Consider the following 20,090-nt stretch of genomic DNA (forward strand, 5'->3'; position numbering starts at 1 on the left):
GGACTTTGGAATATGTCTAGAAAGAGCAAAAGAGGTCCTGTATGTGTGTGTGTGTGTGTATATATACATATATAAAAATTATTGTGCTATTTCCAATAGCACTGGAAGGTCAGATTTGAGGGGAAATCCCCTTAACAACCCTTAACTCCCAAGATGCCATTGGATTTCCTAAACAAAAAGCAAACCGCAACACTGCCTGAGTTGAATAAACATTGATCATCTATTAATATCAAGACTGATATGTCTTGCTGCTGCTTTGGCTCGGGATCAGCATCATAATTCATTAGCATTTTGAAATAGCTCTGCAGAGTGGGTAATGCTCAAACCTGTACCTGAAAAATCTCCCCAGATGTCTCCACAGAGAATCTGGGAGGTGAGGAAAGCAGAAAAAATCAGCCAAGATGGATGCAGGAAGTTCAGCCCCTCATTTTGCCCACTTTCTATGCATTTTGCATCAATCAAATGCCACATTTTAAGTCTGTGTTAGATCATCAAATAGCTCTTTTCAAAATGTCAGCAATTCGCTGCCCAAATAGCCTGCCAAATAATATGTAATCAATTGCAAATGGGCTGCAGATTGTCCTGGAAACTTTGGGGAATTGTTCACCTCAGCTAAATGCAGGTAACACTTTAGGTCACTTCCTGCACTCGCCTTGGCTGAATTAGCCTGGACAAAACTTCGATTGGAATAACTGCAGAAATGTGCAGAGATGAAGCTGAAACCCAAATAAATAATGAATGCAGCCCTCCTGTCGAACGGCTCTTCCCTAGCACTGGGTCTCATTAAAATCAATAGAAGGAGCACAGAACAAAAGGCCATGTGTTTACTGAGTTTAGCCTGTAGATAATGAAGTGGCAAATAGGTCACGCTGCTTAGGAATTTATTTAAAGCAATTTTGTTTTGATAATGCCAGCTGTCACCAAGTGCTGCTCACAGCGATGGTCTCCCAGTTAATTTTTCTTCCTACCTGAGCAAGCCTTGACCCTTGGAATACCAGCTCTGGGTGCACAGTGCAGCTCTGGGCAGGGGGCTGGAGGTGTGGGCACTGGGCATGGTGAGAGGAGAAAATGGAAAAGGGATAGCTGGGCAAGTTTGCTGTCTTTAATTCCATAGCCAGATAAGCTTTATACTTGGCTTTAAAACACTGCCCTGCTGAAAGGATTGCAGCTCCTGAGCTCCAGGTGTGCACTGAAATGAGGAGATTACTTTGGGGTCTAGAGGAGAGCAAAGATCCCCCTGCAGGGCTCAGTCTCTGCTGGGATTGCGTTTCTGTCTGGAGAAAGGGAGGTGATCATTTGGGAAAAGTGGGGACAGTGACAGCATGCTGGAAAAGATTTCCTCAAGCCTCAGAGCATCCCCTAGGGATGCTCAGAGCGATTTAATCAGCAGGGAAAGATTATTTAATCAATCATGAACCTGGGGTTGAATTTTTAAAAGAGAAGTAATTTTCTGTTCATTCTGAAAGGGAGCAGGAAACAAGTGTGTCTGACAGAAAGCTGTCCTGGCTGGGGACAGCCTGTGGTGACATCCGTGCCAAGAGGAGCCTGTGTCAAACAAGTGTGAACTGGGTCCTTGTGCTTCTGAAGCAGCAGAGCCTCTGCATTCGGTCATTGTTGCAGAGGGGCAGGTTCAGGGTGTGTGTGGTGCCTGTGGGAGATGAGGGGCAGCCCCAGCCCCTCTGGGTGCAGGATCCCCGGCAGGGTTTGTGGGATGGAGCTGCTGAGCCATCCCTGTGCCCCGAGCAGAGCCCAGGCTGTGCCTCTGAGCAGGGCATTCATCTCCAGGCAATCCCTGCTGCACCGCAGAATGCTGGATTAGCAGTTAGGAGCCCTGGCGATTAGAGAGGTTGACTGCTAAACACATCACTCCTTCGGGGGCCAAGCCTCCCTTTTCATTTGGAGCTGGTAGCCCGTTAAAATTACTGCTCTGGCAATTAGGAGAGCACGAAGCCGCTGACCTGCACAGGGGTTGTGCTTTAGGAGAACCTTGCTAGCAGTATTTCTGCCTGTTTGCTTGTTAGGCAGCCCACTTTCCTTCCTCCGGACATTTAATGTGTTGCCTTCTCAGAAGACGCTGCTGTATTGCAAGGAAAAAGACCAAGCAGCTCCGAGCCCCATCCAACCTGGCCTTGGACACTTCCAGGGACCCTGTGCCATGGCTTCCCCACCCTCACAGGGAGGAATTTCTTCCCAGTATCCCATCCCTCCTTGCCCTCTGGCAGTGGGAAGTTCATTCCCCCTTGTGCCATCAGCCCAATGAGGACTTCAGCTTTCCTAACCTCTAACCAGGCTTCTCTGGAAATGGGACTTGTTAAGACACAGGGAGAAGGTCACTGCAGTCAGGGAAAAGAAAAGTTTCACTCCCAGATTATTGGAAAAAAGAACCCTGTCAGTTTTTTATTTATTTATTTAGAAAGCACATACAGCGATGCACGGGGAGGGGACGGAGATGCAGACCAGGTGAGCAGAGAAATCCAGCCCAAAGGAAGAGCCAGACACCTCCTGGAGGGTCGGTGGTACATCAGTCTAGGCGAGATTAAAAGAAGGAGCCATGGGGAGCCTCTGAGGAGCGGGAGCTGGCGTCCCCTCGGGCAGGCTGGCTCTGTCCTGGCTCACGCCATGGTCTCCTTCCTCAGTGTGCGCCGCTGCTGGCACGTCAGGATGCTCGGGAAGGACGACTTCCCCTTCGTCCTCGACCTCTTCTTCAGCTTCTTCTGGTGCTTGAGGGAGATGCCCAGCTCCTCCATGATGGCATTGAAAGAAAGACACTGTGGGGAGAGGGGATGGAATTAAATGTTTCCCACAGGGGGAGCCCGGCCAGAGCTGGGCCTGGCCCTCACGGAGCCCTCAGGTGAGGGCAGAGCTCAACCTGGGCCATTGTGGAACCCTCAGGTGAGGGCAGAGCCCAACCAGGACCCTCATGGAGCCCTCAGGTGAGGGCAGAGCCCAACCTGGGGCCTCACGGAGCCCTCAGGTGAGGGCAGAGCCCAACCTGCGCCATTGTGGAACCCTCAGGTGAGGGCAGAGCTCAACCTGCGCCATTGCGGAGCCCTCAGGTGAGGGCAGAGCCCAACCTGCATCCTCACAGAGCCCTCAGGTGAGGGCAGAGCCCAACCGGGGCCATTGTGGAACCCTCAGGTGAGGGCAGAGCCCAACCGGGGCCCTCATGGAGCCCTCAGGTGAGGGCAGAGCTCAAGCGGGGCCCTCACGGAGCCCTCAGCGCTTGGCCTGGGCCCTCACGGAGCCCTTAGGTGAGGGCAGAGCTCAACCTGGGCCATTGTGGAACCCTCAGGTGAGGGCAGAGCCCAACTGGAACCCTCACAGAGCCCTCAAGTGAGGGCAGAGCTCAACCTGGGCCCTCACGGAGCCCTCAGCGCTTGGCCCGGGCCCTCACGGAGCCCTCAGGTGAGGCCAGGGCTCGGCCTCAGAAGATCCAGCTGGGAAAAAACCCCTGGACACAACAGGTGACTGCAGGGGTTTTTCCCTAACTCATCTTCCAGTGACTTTCATGTAACTTTGGCTCAACTAAAGACGTTGATGGACGTTTCTGAAATTCCCCACAGGCGCGTCCGCCATGTTTTGGTGGCCTCGCGTCACTTACCCTTTCTCGGTTGGCCCTGGCCTTACAAAAGAAAAGATCTTGTTTTAAACACCATATACTTTAGTCACAAAAGAACCACGAGCATGCTGGAGGAAACAAAGAAGAGTTTTTTTAAGGTTTCTTTGTGGCTTAGTTATTTTTCCCTCATGAAATGAACGGACATTTCTCAAATATAGCACAGGCCTCAATCTTCGTCTTTTCTTTGGAAAGAATCTTTTAAAATATCGTGTGGTGAAGAAAGGAGATAATTACCACAAGAATAAGGGAGATGAATGGCTTGGAAAGAAAGAAGAGATCTTCATTCTTCCCACCATCACAACATTAACAAAGACATCTGGGGTAAGTGGAAACATATTTTAAAATTCACAGCTGGAATAATTATGCATAACAGAAAGAAACAGAAGTAGCCTTTAAGTGGAAGTATCTGGCTTTGCTAAAAAACCCCCCAATAATTGTTCTGTGCAAATATACATGAATAGATGATTTATATATAAAATCGAATGATGGCAGCAGGGGGAAACTAAGCTTTAAGCCCCTTACCTTATAAATAAATAAAGTGTGTGACTGGGTCTGCAGCGAGCTCCTGTGCTCAGTGTGGGTGTGAATTTTGGGTCCTGTGTGTGCCCCCTCGTCCTCATGGGCTGAGCTGCACACAGCTGAGATCCCAGATTCACAGCCCAACATTCTCCTTCCCTGAGGTGCTTCATGTTTGTTCATCTGCGGTTCCGAGGTCAATTAAACTCCTGTTAATTGGTGCCGCTGCCCAGAGTCAATGGCACAGCCAGGGCGGCGCCTGCTGTCCTTTCAAACAGCAGCCGTGGCGGGCAGGCCTCCGCTGCTGCCATTGTCATTTAAATGCGCTCCCTTTGTGGATATAAACCCGGCATCCCGGCTCTCCTTCCCCCTGCAGCAGCAGGAGGAGCAGGTATGCTCCCGACCCTTCCTGTGCGCTCCTGGAGAGCTGCACCCCTCATCCCCAAACCTATGAACCCAAAGGCTCTGAGCGGATTACTGCTCTCTGTGGTCTCAGCTTTAACTGGTTTCAAAGTCTGAATTACAAAGTGAATCCAGAGCTCCGTGGTAACTAGGGTCCTATTAACCCTTTGTAGGATCCATCAGTCTTTTATTTTCCTTCCCTGTGTTTCTCACTAGCCTCCTAATGTGTTGTATTTAATCCTGGCCATTACTCCCTGCAGAGTGCAGACAGGGATGATTTCTGCAGGTGAAAGAGTGCATTTTACTGCCTTGTTAATAGGCTGGTACTTTAATTTTCCAACGGGATTCCTGTTACTCAGACTGTGCAATAACCACAAGGCCTTTCACATTCATCTCCACAAAACACCCCCCTGAAGTTCATTTTGCATGTGCAGACAGATACACAGAACATTTTGCTGGGAGGTTTTAATATCTGATCTGTGGAGTGCCCAATGGCTCCACTTCCAACTGCTTTGAATTTTAAAATAATTATTATCAGGAAGATTCCAAGGTATTCTTAGGAAAAGTGGCGCACAGCCTCAGCCAGAATGGTGTGGGGTTTATAGGAAAGCCATGGACAAGGAACACACCCCAGGACCTCTGAGTCCAAATCCTCTGAGCAGCACCTGCACAGCAGCCTTCCAAAAGGGGGTGTTGACATTAAAATTCCATTAAAAAGGGAAATATACTGTTCTTTTGTCTCATGGTCAGGTGGCCAGACTGAATTGCTTTAAAACCCCCTTTTTTCCCATGCTGGTCAGTCCACTGCTGAGGTCTGCCCAGAACAAGCGCAGAGTGGGCACAGATCAATCCCTTTTACAACCTCATGATGAATTTAACATTTTGCTTTCAGCCAGCTTAACTTTCTCATTCTGGCAGTGTCAAAATGCTGCCAGCCATGGCATGTGAAAGGAAATGTCATCCTTTAAAAACAGACTAGGTTCTGCTCTCTGTGTGATGTGGGACTCTTTCTCTGTGCCCTTTGGTCATTCCAGCAGCTGCTAAAGCTTGGTCATGAAGCTCCCAAATCCTTCCTTACACTCCCATGCAGAGGTCTGTGCTAAGCTTTAGGAGAATTACAGACTCAGAATGAAAAAACAAACAAATAAATAAATAAACAAATAGCATAAAATAAAGTAGAAACAATGAAAAAAAAAAGAGTTGTAGTCAGGATTTATCAATCTGTTGCTTCTGCTGTTGGGCTGCCACTGAGGACAAGGCATTTTATTAATTCCTTGCAAAACCAACCAAGTAGCAATAAACCAGCCACCCAAACCCCAGGGTGTGGTGGAAGTGCTAGAACTGTGAAAATCGAAGGGTGTGGGGCAGATTTCATTCTGGAAGGACTCCTGAGCAGCTCAGGGACAGAGGAGGAAGTGCATAAGTCAGGATTTTTCTCCTGCACCCATAGCTGGGACAATGACCTGTGCCTTGTGCTGAAAGAAAATGGATTTACTTTTGCACGGAAGGAAAAATATCTGAAAGAGTTTCTTTTAGTGAGCAAACTGCTGCTGGGGCACATTGAGTATTCTGTCACACAGATGGCATGAGGAGAGGCACATTCTGGTGGCATGAGGAGATCCCCAAATTAACTCCTTTAGCCTGCCAGAGTCTATTGAGCAGTGACTGTCAAAACAGTGTGACAGTAACCCAGGGATTCATTCAACTCTTCCCTGCTTACAGAAACTGCTCCTCTGTGCTCTGTTTGCAAGGAAAGCCAGAAAAGCTGCTTGCTGCTCGCCTGAGCACCAGTGATGGTTTTTGATAGCTGCTTTTGCAGCTGGGATGGCAGGAGCTGCTCTGGCATTCCCCAGGGAGCTGCTGCCAGCCCGTGGGGCTGTGTGTGGGACAGCTGAACCCAGGGAACGATGCTGTCACTGCCAGCAGGGCTGTGGGACTGGCAGCTGGGACAGTGTTTACCAGCAGGTGACAGGAACGCTCTGGATCCGGCACTAATCTAAGGAGCAATTACAAAACCGGTCCAAGCTGCAACCCTGAGGATTTCTTGCGTGGAGCAGTGATGGAGATAAACACATTAGGCATCTTCCTTCTCCTCTGAGAGCTGAGAAGAGCTGAATTTAATTAGTTTTAAGTCTCTTCTACTGGGAAGCTGCAAATAAGAAGTGTTTTCTTAAATCAGGTATTCAGAGGACCTAATTCAGGTCTTTGCTGGTGAGAAGGAGCATTTTATGGAGAGCCAAAGCTTTCAAGGCCCCATTCAAACCAGTTAAGGGACCCTTCTGAGCAAGACAATTTCTTGCAGCATCTGGAGTACAGCATAAAAGCCCACCCTGGGCGGGCAGGGGAGAATTGGAGCAGCTGAGCTGTGAGCAGCAGAGCTTTGTCACAAAGCACTCCAGCCTGCTGCCAGCAGCACCAGCACTGGGACAGGGCTGAGAGGAGATCGGGGGCACTGCTTGCTCTGCCTGTCCTCAGCAGCTGGCACACAGACACCATCCAAGGGGGAGCACTTGGCTGTGAAGGAATCCTCTCCAGCAAGGGCCCTGACTGCAGGGGGGCAGAAATGGCCCCAGGAAAGCAGAGCAGTAACTTGTCTGATGAGCAGGAGCTCCACGGGGCAGGAAAACATAAAATAGGGCTGAGGGGAGGGAGATGAACCGGTGACACTGATGGGAATTTGGGATACAGTGGAACACAGCTAACAGGGTTTGGGAACACTGGGGTGTGCCACAGTTCATGACATCCCTCGAGCTGGCATTTCTGTGCACTTTGTGTATCTCAGATTGTTGACATATGTTTTTTTGGTGGCAAAACCACATCCAGTCCACTGTCCCCTGCCCTGTCAGCCCCTGCATGGCTGAGGGCTGGAGGAAATCCAAGTGTTGTGGTCCCAGGGTGTAAAACACATGCTGTGCCAGCCTCCTGCACAGAACGTGCCACCAGGGTGCAATATGCAAAGCAATGCCAGGGCTTGGCTGAGGGGGATAAACTGATGCCCGACTTTCCCACAAAGGAGTTTCTCTGTTACAAATGAACCTCGTGAATTGCTCAGACAAGACAATGGGGTTGCTCTATTAATGATCTGTGTGGGTGTTCCCTGAGGGTGCTGCTGTTGAATATGTCCTTAATGGCTACATGGCATAAAATTTAACTGATGGGTCTGATTTTGTGCTATGATAGTTACTAGCAGGCTTAGAGTAATGCATTTTAAATGGAGGAATTAAAATTCATTAAATATTGACACAGGGCATAGGAGATGCCAGCTCACCATCTCTGGCAGCCTGTAACAGGGGTTCAGGAAGTTAATGGAGCCCTGCAGGGTGTTTGGGAGGTGCCTGAATTCAGAGCTGCCTGAATTCCGAGCTGCCTGGCCCACTTGCAGCAGAGACCAAGCTGGATGTTCCTCCCTGCTCTCAGTAACGAGGCTGCACTGCTCAGCTCGGTTTGGGAGAGATGAAAAGGAGGCAAATCATTTTCTTACCTGAAGCAGGCGAATTACCCCGGGAAATGACAAGGTGACAATTGCACATGAGAGGCTGTGACAATTCCGAAAGGCTATCAGCTCCGCAGAGCTCCCTGCTGGGGGTGTAATTATTTCCTGTGACACCGTTTAACCTGCCCCATTTCGGGCTTTGGCAGTTCGCTCTAGATCAGCTCAGCCCCTGCGTTAACCCTGCGTGAGCTCCCCCGGACACACCTCGCTCCTCTCCTGACTACACCGTGTGGATCGAGGGCTGCGCTCGGATGCCCCGCTCCTCCCGGATTAACTTGCCACAGTCTAACTCCGTGGATAAGGTGGTGCCCGAGGTGGAGTTGGACGGGTGGGGTTGCTTACACTGCAGTCCGTAAAAGAAACAAAAGGCCTTGCATGCAAGAGAAGAGAAATGGAGAAAGTAAATAAATGAACGAAGCAAAACTGAAAACAAGCATGAGAATGATTCAAAAGCCATTTAAATCAAAAGAGACTCAACTCACGGGAACAGAAAAGTCATGGATTGTGTTCAACAATGCTTTGGATTAGCTTAGTGATAACACGCCCTGCACAGCATTTTCCATCTAAGCTGCTTATCTCACCAGGGAAAAGAGAAAACAATCCCAGAGAAACCAGAGAGAAGCGCTGCAATCGCTGCTATTGTGCTCTCGGTGAAATTGCTTCTGGAAAAGAGGCTGGATGTGCCATATTAACTCACTTGATGATTCTAATTATTAAGCAACACCTTGCTGAGCAGCAGCAGTGCAGGTGCAGAAATGGGGGTGTGCACACGTGTGTGCAACCCCGAATTGTGTTATTCACCCCACTTATTGCTCAGTGAATTAACACTCCTGGCCTAAAGCTTTAGGTCTGCTTTAGTCCTGCCTTCAGGGAAGCACTGCCTTGCACAGACTCCTGCAAAGTTTCCAGGCTCTTCTGCAGCATGTTAGCACTTAAACTAAACATTTTAATTATACTAAATATTTTAATTAGCTGCAACTGTTCTCCAAAATGTATTTGAATAAATGATCTCCCGAGACAGGAACAAAACAAAGATACTAATACATTTTTTATGCATTTTGTGCTAAAATGGGCTAAAGTACTAATTTGAAAGCTGCAATATGTGCAAATACATTAATCCTTTATCTCTGCCTTATCCCAAACCAGGGACCCTTTGATTGGCATGTCCTGGGGTTGCTCCATGAGCTGCATCTGTTTTTTGTGGACAGTGACGCTGCTTTTGATGCAAACTGCACCTCCCAGATCGAGCTCAAAATGTTCCCTTCTCCTCCCACTCATCCCTGCTGCCCTCGGGGAGGGTCTTTGCCTCAACAGCCACTCCTGGCATTTATGTCACCACCCTTGTAGGATAACACCTTGGATAGGGAGGGGGTATTCCCCAGAGAAAAGCCTTTCCCACCTCAAAGTGCAAAGGGAACTTAACCTGCTTCGAGGTGGGTGCCTCATATCTGGGAGCCTGGAGTGAGGAAATGGGAACCTTTGGGGACTCAGGGTCACCCCCTGGTCCTGCAGGTGGGGTCCCCTTGTCCCTCGGGAAAGTCTTGCTGGAGGGAAGGGGAGCCAAACGGGGCCACAGCAGGGTCCAGGACAGAGCAGGACAAACTGCCCCGGGGCAGGAGGGGCTGGCTGACAGCTTAGGGACACTCTGCCAGTTCCTGCCCAGCCCTGCCTCCTTCACAGGGCTGGTGGCTCTATAAAGGGGTTTTAAGGATTGATTCCTACTCACAGACTACTCTAACGCTCAAGCTGTGATTTACACACAGCATTTACTTTGTTTTTCTCTGCCCTTTTAAATTGCTCATTACACTTCAGCAGAGCTATTACCAGAACTTCTTTGCCTCCACAATCTTACTTTACAGTGGCATCCATCACCTCTCGGTAGATCTCCCTGCTTTGAAGTGCATCCTTCAGCACAAGTGGTAAACCCCTGGCTTTGAAAAAAGATGCTTTCTACAACAAGAGGAAAATTACTCTTGGGATTTGGATGTGCTTTCCTTGTAATAATGCCATATAAAAGACCCAACAGCCCAGTTGTCTTTTATTCCTTTCCAATGTAATTTATGCTGGAAGTCCTGAAGTTCAAGCAGAAACTGTTTGAGAATTAATTGCCCTTGTTCTGCACTGCCCCGCTAAGCAGCACTAATTGGACCGTGGGTGAGGCACTTCCCTGTCGTTATTAATAAATTATTTGTCATTAGAGCCGGGGCTGCCTGGTGGGAGCTCAGCAGCGGGAAATGCACGCTCCATCACGGAGGTGTGTGCTGCTGAGCCCCACTGTGGCCAGGGCTCAGCCCTTGGGAGCAGGGCAGGGTCACTCACTCATCACTCACTCACTCATCACTCACTCCCTCACCTGCTCGATGTCGCTGTTCTTGCGCGACTTGTAGATGAACTCCCCGATGGCCACGAACACGGAGAGCACCAGCCCCGCCGCCAGCACGATGAAGATGCCCCCGATGTTCTCCACGCCGAGGGCGCTGGCTTCCTTGCTGTCCTCCTCGGGGCAGCCGTTGCCTCGCCACCACTTCTCCTTCATCATGTGCAGCTTGCCCTCCTCCTGCAGCTGCAGGATGGCGATGGTGATCTTGTCCCTGTACGGGGACCCTGCAAGGGGACAGCGAGGCCTGGCAGTGCCACCGTCTGAGGCGGCAGCCTCCCTTGTCACGGGGGGGATTATTCCAGCTGGAAAGGCAATCTCTGTTGGTGTCTGCCCTGGGGACTGGGAAGCAGAAGGCTGCACTGCTGCAGTTATTTGAGAATTCATGATAATTTTAGGGTCTCCTAGGGGAGTTTATTTAAGCCTTGGCAGTGGGTTTTCTTGCCAAGGCGTTCCTCCACATCATATTTGAATATTGCTGTGAGCACTCGTTGAGAATTTCCGCTTTGCATCCCTTCTATTGACTTCAGCATCTGTTGGTTTCTCCTGCTGCCTGTAAATGAGGGCTGCCTCAGAGGAGTCCACAGCCACTCAGACACCTTCTCTTCTCATTTACACTCACAGCTCCACCTCAGCTACCTACAGCTTGTAAGAACACTGTGTGGACAAGTCCTTTTGATTTTGATTTGCAGCAATAGTGGCCCTGCAAGCTGAAAATAGGAACAATTTCATGCTTTTGGTTTGCAGGCCACCATTTGCTAAATGATGTGTGTGCAGGCCCTGCAGCTTTATGGGCTGGGCAGTGTCTGGCGAGGAGTGGGGTCACACTGGGTGGCTCAGTCTGCTTAGATTTGCTCTCACACTGCTCAGCCATCTTCCAAACTCCTGCAGCCTGTGTTTGTGAGAGAGACTTTGTGGGACCAGGATTTTGTGATAGCAAGGAGGGGGCCTTGCTAGAATGGTTCTGTGATTCTGTGAGATGCTGTTTGGCTCCAAAGGCACGTGTGTGCTCCCAAATCCTGCCCTGCTGGACTCCCTACAGCTGGAAACATTCGGAGTCTGGGCTGAAATGCAGAGCTGAAAGCCCTGCAGCTATTTCTTTCCCCTTTCCCCTCCTTTAGCAGCACATTAATAAGACATGGAAGGACAGGACACTGGGGAATGGCTTCCCACTGCCAGAGGGCAGGATTAGGTGGGATATTGGAAAGAAGTTTTTCCCTGTGAGGGTGGGCAGCCCTGGCACAGGGTGCCCAGAGCAGCTGTGGCTGCCCCTGGATCCCTGCAAGTGTCCAAAGCCAGGTTGGATGGGGCTTGGAACAGCCTGGGATGGTGGAAGGTGTCCCTGCCCATGGCAGGGGTGGCACTGGATGGGGTTCAAAGTCCATCCCAATCCAGGCAGTTCTGTGATTCTCAGATTTTCTTCAACCTCTATTTTACCAAAGTCACATTTTGCTGCACATTAGAGATGTTGCAAACTCAGCTCCATGAAGGCAAACCAAGCTTTAAGGCAGATTGTGTGCCAGAATGGAAGGGATCACGTGGCACTTCAGAAAAATCTCACTGAGGCACCACTCCTCATGCACTGAAATAGCCTCGGAAATTCGGCCCCACAGCTTCAGTTCTGCTCCTTATTTTGCTGCGCAGGACATTGTTAAAAACCTTGTCCCATGGATGCACGTGCCCCTCTCCACTCTCCATTTCCTTCATCCCCCAGCCCTGTCTGAGGAGAGCAGCGTGAGGAACATTGCAGCTCCTCATTTGTTGTGCCAGCACTCAGCTGCTGCTGGGGCAGAGCACTGCCAGCACTGGGCCATGCTGTGCCCACAGCTGCCAGGAGACGTGTGTCACACTATCCCAAATCCATCTGGGAAGCCAGAGACCAGCACTGCTGCAGGCAGCCAGCTCTGAGAGGAAAACGTGCCTGCTGTAAGAATGGATGAGTTGTGTGCTTGCTGTTAAAGACCCAAAAATAACAGCACAGAAAACAGGCCAGAAACACCTCCAAAAACTGGCTTTGCACAGAGGAGTGAATTATTACCCCTGGAAACAGCAGTGCCTGGCAGAAGAGAGAGCAGAATTGTTTGTGCCTTGTCCCCTGCAATGTGTGAGGCTGCAGGACTCATCCATTTCCCCTGTCTGGAAGGACACAGCTGGGAGCTAAAGTGGAGCAGCCAGAGTCACAGCACAGGATTTGTGGGGCTGTTCATTCTTTCTTGTGTTGTTTATGTTGCCATCAGGATTACCACAATTCATCTGGAGGGTAACAGGCACCTCCAGATTTCTGCAGTGGCTTTTAGAGTTTGTCAAGAGTGCCTGGAGAGCTGCACTGGTGGTGGTTTATTGGTGAGCTCTACCACCACCCACAAATCCATCTCCACACCTCTTTAAATATTCAGCACATTACTTATGGCCTCTGAGCTGTTAACAAACCTCTTAGGCCAAGAAATACATTTATCTACTTTCTAAACAGTCTCCCAAGGAACTGGGAAGAGCTTTAGTGTTAGAATTACCTGCATCAGCCTGGCACTGATCCTGGAGTTACATATCACAGAATCCCAGAAGAGGGTGGAAGAGAACTGAGAGCACTGAGTCCAGCCTGTGCCCAGTGCCCACCTTGTCCGCAGCCCAGAGCACTGAGTGCCACACCCAGGCCTTTCTGACACCTCCAGGGATGGGCACTCCAAACCTCCCTGGGCAGCCCCTGCCAAGGCCTGGCCACCCTTTCCATGGAGAAATTCCTCCTGATGCCTATAACTGCTGTATTTTACTTGCAGAAGATGCTCTGATAAAATGATACATTTCCTGGATTCAGGAATTCTCCAATTCTCCTCCCTGTGTCTTCAGGAGCCATAAGGTGCTGTTCAGCTCCCTCACTGGAAATTCTGGAGTCACAGGCCCTGTGGTTTTACATTCCCCTGCAGTTAAACCTTGCTGAAGATCTGGTGTTAAGGGTCACAGACAACCCTTTTAAATTTTCATTTTTTTTTATTTTCTCTACAGCCTCTGCAATCAATACTCTTGAATGCTCTGAGAGAAATAACAGAGCCTTGGGGGTCCCTCTGAATAGTGGCAGGTTTATCTTGTTTATGAAATCAGTTGTTTATGAGATGCTTAATGATGCTGGATTATTCCACAGTGCTTGGGGATATCTATTCCCCTGAATTTTGCAGGTTTTTCTCAACAAAAGTATAAAGGTTCACTTCTCATACAAGAAACATCTTATAAATATATTTCACAGCTGCATTTCCAATGGCTGCACTGTCTCTGAGGATTGCCATCTGTTCCAATTATTCCTTCATTGTTCTTGGTTTAAAGTGTGGCAGTTTTATAACCGCAAGGAAACTCTTGCCATGAGTTTGTCATTCCTGGGGGTTTCAGCTTTTGTATCACTTTCCTCAGGGTGCCAGGGCTGTTCCCACATAGCCAGTGGTAAAATATACTTGGGATGTCATGTCTGTGGCAATCCGTCTGTGGGGCTCAGCACTACAAAGAGTGACAGTTCCAAGTGCAGAGGTGTTTCTCCCTTATTTATATTGCTCTGTCAAGCAATGGATGAACCAATCCCCAGCTGGACAGGGCTTGGAGCAACCTGGGATAGCGGGAGGTGTCCCTGCCATGGCAGGGGTGGCACTTTGAGATTCTTTCCAAGCCAAACCCTTCTGTGGCTCCATAATTGTATGAACACAGGACAAAACCTGGCTCCCCAGTGCCAATTGTTCACAAGTGCACAGCACAAAAATCTGACACAATTTTTAATGCTGTACAATTAGAAGACTTTAGAAATGGTACTGGACATGCTAGAAAAGGTCTGCCAGAGAGAGTTCGGAGAAATTGGGAGTCTTAAAGCTCTGCATGAAAGGGGATGACTTTCTGATTTATTTCATGACCTCAGTGCAACACTGAAGAACAGTGAGGATCAGTGAGGGTCACCTGCAGGGTTCTGCATCAGGGAGATGCAGGCTTTTGAGTAAGCAGTTTTCCTTGGGGTACACACAGAATCCCAGAATGGTTTGGGTGGGAAGGGACCTTAAAGCCCTCTCTGTCAGGTGGGCAGGGACACCTTCCACTGTCTCAGGTTGCTTCAAGCCCCACCCAGCCTGGCTTTGGACACTGCCAGGGATGGGGCAGCCAGATTATCTGGGCACCCTGTGCCAAGGCCTCAGCACCCTCCCAGGGAGGAATTCCTTCCCAATACCCCATCTAGCCCTGGTTTTGTCAGTGTGCATCCATTCTCCCTTGTCCTGATTCTGAGGTCCCAGGAGTGAATGGTTTGCCTCGGGGGACACTGTGCTGTGCTCCCCAGCCCTTACCGATGGGGGTGCCCACGCCGTAGCCCTTGGAGTCGATGAGGCCCCCGATCTGGGTGAGGTTGCAGTTCCTCTGGGTCACGTACTCGATGCTGGTGGACTCCATGAGCAGCGCGTAGTCGGTGGTGAGCACGCGCTGGATGCCCTCGTCGTTGTTCTTCACCAGCGCCGTCTGCTGCCGGCTGCTCATGAACGCCCACATCTTCTCGTACGTCGAGATTTTGGATTTCTGCCGGGGAAAAGGGGGCACAGAGTCACACCAGCACCCCAGCTGCCCTTGCCAGGTGTGCCTCAGCCTCCCCAGCCTCAATGGTGGTACCACATCCAGAGTGACAGGGAATTGGTGGCAGGGTTTCCTTCCAGCAGCTCTCCCCTCTTTAGTGTAAAACTAAAAACAGCTCTAGGAAATTTGTTCTGAGATTCTCATGTACAGCTCCAGGACCTATTTCCTCTAAATATACAGGGATGCAACAGGATTTGAAGTTTTGTCTCTGAAGCTAAATTTGACTTCAGAATATCAATGGCAGTGAGCTTCTTTGGGTATGAAAGAGCCAGAGGAGAACGCAGAGCTTGCTTTGCTGGAACATCTCCAGGTGGGTTTCCATCTCAGTGGAAATGTCAGCTCATCATTTCAGGAGCTCACTACAGCAAAATGCTGTAGCTGGTGTTTTCCTTTCAGCAAGGAAACATCTCTGCTCAGCCACAGCAGAGCCTTGGCAGGGGCAGTTCACCCCTGGCAGCGCCAGCAGGGACAGACCACCCAGGATCCCAGAATCCTGGGATGGTTGGGGTTGGAAGGGACCTCCAGAGATCACCCAGTCCAACCCCTCACCAAGGCAGGGTCACCTGGAGCAGGTGACACTGGAATTTTTGATTTTTGTGGTTTTGGGATGTCCCCAGAGAGGGAGAGATCTCTTGTCACAGATGTTGTTTTTGCCCACCGCTTTCCCCAGAGTCTCATCCCCTCCCGAGGCCCTGTGTGTGTGACCCCATGAGCACCATCCTCAGACACCACAGGGAAAAGCCTGATCCTGGCTCATCCTGAGCCTGCCTTCCCTGCTGACACTGCTGAGGGAGCTGCTATGCAATTCTGACTGTCACAGGGTTTTTGGGCATGTATTCTGGATTTATAGCTTGTTGGCTTTAACACTGACAATTTATGAGATTATCCATTTGGTCTGTAATTAATACTAATAATTAAGAAAAAGGAAAAAGTTATCACATATATATATATATATATATATGTGTGTGTGTGTGTGTGTGTGTGTGTGATATATATATATATGTGATTGATATATAAATATATATATATATATATATATAATTACCACAGTTGTCTACCAAATAATTAGCTACAGAAAACTCTTCACTTGCAGATGTGTTCAGGTATGTGTGTGGCTCCTGTATTGATAGTCTGGGTAAATATGACCATGGAGCACTCAAAAAAGGGACAAACAAACTTGCATTTTCCTGTGGAACTACCATGGTGCAAATGTGGCTTTCAGAAGGGGAAGCAGACTTTTCCAGCTGCTTTTTAGTGAAGTGGCTGAGAGGAAATAGCATCCCAGACGGAGGAGAATATCCCCCTATCCATGCCCTGGCTCCCATCAGTGGCAGATGGGTTTACCCCTTGCTGCACTTCACTGCCAGGCTTGTTTTCCACATGTCCTGGGGGAAACCTGCTGGATTTTACATTCCTGGTGCTGAAGGATCCCCTGAGGCTGGGGTACCTGCTGTATTTACCTTCTCCAGTCCCTCGGGATGCTGTGGTTGTGGCTGTGGGTGGATTAGGTATTTACTGAATCCTCTGATCCCTCAGGATGCTGTGGCCCTGGCTGTGGGTACCTGGTGTATTTATCTTCTCCTCTAATCCTTCAGGATGCTCTGGCCCTGGGTTTGGGTGAATGCTGCATTTCCCCATCCCTGTGATCCCCGGGGATGCCGTGTCCCTGGGTTTGGGTGAATGCTGCCTTTCCCCATCCCTGTGATCCCCGGGGATGCTGTGTCCCTGGGTTTGGGTGAATGCTGCATTTCCCCATCCCTGTGATCCCCGGGGATGCTGTGTCCCTGGGTTTGGGTGAATGCTGCCTTTCCCCATCCCTGTGATCCCCGGGGATGCTGTGTCCCTGGGTTTGGGTGAATGCTGCCTTTCCCCATCCCTGTGATCCCCGGGGATGCTGTGTCCCTGGGTTTGGGTGAATGCTGCATTTCCCCATCCCTCCAATCCCCGGGGATGCTGTGTCCCTGGGTTTGGGTGAATGCTGCATTTCCCCATCCCTGTGATCCCCGGGGATGCTGTGTCCCTGGGTTTGGGTGAATGCTGCCTTTCCCCATCCCTGTGATCCCCGGGGATGCTGTGCCCCTGGGTTTGGGTGAATGCTGCATTTCCCCATCCCTCCAATCCCCGGGGATGCTGTGTCCCTGGGTTTGGGTGAATGCTGCATTTCCCCATCCCTGTGATCCCCGGGGATGCTGTGTCCCTGGGTTTGGGTGAATGCTGCATTTCCCCATCCCTGTGATCCCCGGGGATGCTGTGCCCCTGGGTTTGGGTGAATGCTGCCTTTCCCCATCCCTGTGATCCCCGGGGATGCTGTGCCCCTGGGTTTGGGTGAATGCTGCATTTCCCCATCCCTGTGATCCCCGGGGATGCTGTGCCCCTGGGTTTGGGTGAATGCTGCATTTCCCCATCCCTCCAATCCCCGGGGATGCTGTGTCCCTGGGTTTGGGTGAATGCTGCATTTCCCCATCCCTGTGATCCCCGGGGATGCTGTGCCCCTGGGTTTGGGTGAATGCTGCATTTCCCCATCCCTGTGATCCCCGGGGATGCTGTGCCCCTGGTTTTGGGTGAATGCTGCCTTTCCCCATCCCTCCAATCCCCGGGGATGCTGTGTCCCTGGGTTTGGGTGAATGCTGCATTTCCCCATCCCTGTGATCCCCGGGGATGCTGTGTCCCTGGGTTTGGGTGAATGCTGCATTTCCCCATCCCTGTGATCCCCGGGGATGCTGTGCCCCTGGGTTTGGGTGAATGCTGCATTTCCCCATCCCTGTGATCCCCGGGGATGCTGCGGCTCCGCCTCCCGGCCCCGCAGGAGCGCCGTGGGCGGCTCCGGCCCCGCGGCTGCCCCAGTTTTTGCCTTACCTTGAAGAAGGTCATGGTGGATCCGTCCCTGACAGCCCCGTACTCTATCTTGGTTTGCTTGGCCAGGTCATCTGCCGAGTCGATGGGAGATTCCATCCTCTCCACGGTCAGGAAGGCAGCCAGGTTGGCAGTGTAGGATGAGATTATGATTAAGGTGAAAAACCACCATATTCCTCCAACTATTCTGGTGGAAAGAGCTTTGGGCATCAGCTCTGATCCTGTTACAACACCATCAAAACAATCATATTAAAATGAGCCTTTCCTGATACCACGGCCTGGTTTTAGGCACAGAATGCTTTTATGAGCTGTAGCATGATAAAATGATTTCAACAATAATCTCACAGATGCACAGCTGACATTTATAATGGTAACACACTGGGAAGGGGATGTGTGCCATGACACATGACAAATGGAATTATCCTTGGGTCTAAGCCCCTTACCTCTCTGAGCTAACCAGCCTTGTGATATTAATCTTGTACATCCCCAGCAAGCTACTCTGGTATTTGTCTGCTCCTGGAGCCCCTTTGTGCCCGTACACTGCAATCGATTTTGTAACCAGAGCTCTTTAGCAAACGCTCTTCTGCTCCCAGCTGCCTGACAGAAATACCTCCCAGGAGGAGCCTGCCCCGTGCATCCTATCGACACAGCTCAGCACCAACAGGGAGATCAGTGCAGCCCCAGTCACCTCCACTGACCCTCAGCCCAGCTCCCACAAACCCTCTTCTGGCAACAGAGTCCATGGATGCATCCCTGGGATCCTCAGGGCAATGCAAAGTTTTGGACAGTGTATTTAACACATTATTCTGAACAGGTTTGAGCAGCTCTCTGCCATTGCCATAAGTCCCCACAGAGCAGCACGTGGTGTTACCTGCACTGCAATGGTTTCCAGGCACCCAGATAACCTCTAGTTCAGCCACAGAGATACTCGTGTTTCTAAGCATTCTGAGGCAAATCTTCTGCTCTTTAACTGGGGGGCCATTCCCACTGAATTCTGTGCATAATGTGGCATTCAGGATCTGGTTCAGCAAAGCTCTTAGGTAGCCACCTGAGTAATTTGACTTCAAAGTAAAGGTTTTACATCATTATTTTGCTGATGAGGGATGGACTTAAGAAAATACTTAAGAGCCCGTGAACAGAGTGCTCAGGGCTAAAGCTTTTGATTTCACAGACATTTTTCTATTACTGGAAAAACATGTTGACATATTATGCCTCCTCAGCTATTCACTGAGTTCTGCAAGAAATTTCAACATTGCATAGAACATTTTCAGACTTTGCAAAAACTCTGAATGTGACTTTTGGGGCAGAGACCGAAAGGGTAAAGCCTTCCCCACCAACCAGCAAACAGATTGGAGCTGTATTTGTAAACACAGAGCTGTGTCTCTTAAAGGTCAGAGCTAAGCTTAGCCCAAGGGTTGGAGTGTGTTGACAGAACTGCCAAACAGTGAGAGCAGTCTGCAGGCAAAAACTCTCACTTGAAATTTTCCAGGCCAAATGGAGTTGTTTCCAGAGCTGTAGCTCTGCCTGGGTTTGTGTTTGAGTTTCTGCTGTACCTTCTTGTTTTCCTGATTAGATTTCTTTTTCAATACAATGGAATATTTCCTTGTTGCTCTCTATTTCTAGGCTGAGGTTGAGCTGCAAAACTGTGCTCATTCAGGTCATCCTGAAGGGATTCTTGCTTTTAAGCTTAGGCAGCCATACAATAGAATTGCTGCACCTGGCCCCTGATGCTGTGCACACACATGGAACGTGCCAGTGCTGCTCAGGAGAGGATGGAAAATCCCTGTGAGCTGCACTTGTGGGGAGAGGTGCCAAACCTCCTGTGACTTCCTGCAGCAAAACATGGTTTGTGGGAAACAACACACTCAGTTCCCACCCTGGTAATCCTGACCTGCTCTGGTGAGGTGAGAGCAGACCCTGCTCCTGGCTGAGCTGAGTGGGGCAGCATCTCATTTTTCCCATGGTTATTCCAGGGTTCACCTTTCTGAGTGCCTCAGTTCCAGCAGAGAGCTCTGGTTTATCCTAGAGTGGCCTGGGCTGGAAGGGACCTTGAGGATCACCCAGTGCCAGCCCTGCCATGGCTTCACACTGTCCCAGGTGGCTCCCAGCCCTGTCCAGCCTGGCCTTGGGCATTCCAGGGATCCAGGGGCAGCCACAGCTGCTCTGGGCACCTGTGCCAGGGCCTGCCCACCCTGTGCCAGGGCCTGCCCACCCTGCCAGGGAGGAATTCTTTCTTAACA

The 20,090-nt window shown here is 50.2% G+C and overlaps 1 protein-coding gene across 1 annotated transcript in view; it reads right to left on the minus strand.

Moving 5' to 3' along the window:
* Nucleotides 1-2,384: 2,384 nt before the first annotated feature.
* Nucleotides 2,385-20,090, minus strand: part of GRIK1 (glutamate ionotropic receptor kainate type subunit 1) — a 99,944-nt gene continuing 82,238 nt past the window's right edge. The window contains exons 14-17 of the mRNA XM_054270496.1: nt 17,854-18,071; nt 14,718-14,943; nt 10,384-10,634; nt 2,385-2,768 (exon numbers count right to left, since the gene is read on the minus strand). Of these exons, the coding sequence (XP_054126471.1) occupies nt 2,613-2,768; nt 10,384-10,634; nt 14,718-14,943; nt 17,854-18,071 (851 nt within the window). The 3' untranslated portion in view covers nt 2,385-2,612. The remainder of the gene's footprint in view (nt 2,769-10,383; nt 10,635-14,717; nt 14,944-17,853; nt 18,072-20,090) is intronic.

The sequence above is a fragment of the Melozone crissalis genome, unplaced genomic scaffold (assembly GCF_028551555.1).
Source record: "Melozone crissalis strain CALT ecotype California unplaced genomic scaffold, PUWL_Pcris_2 ptg000009l_1, whole genome shotgun sequence".
Lineage (NCBI taxonomy): Eukaryota > Metazoa > Chordata > Aves > Passeriformes > Passerellidae > Melozone > Melozone crissalis.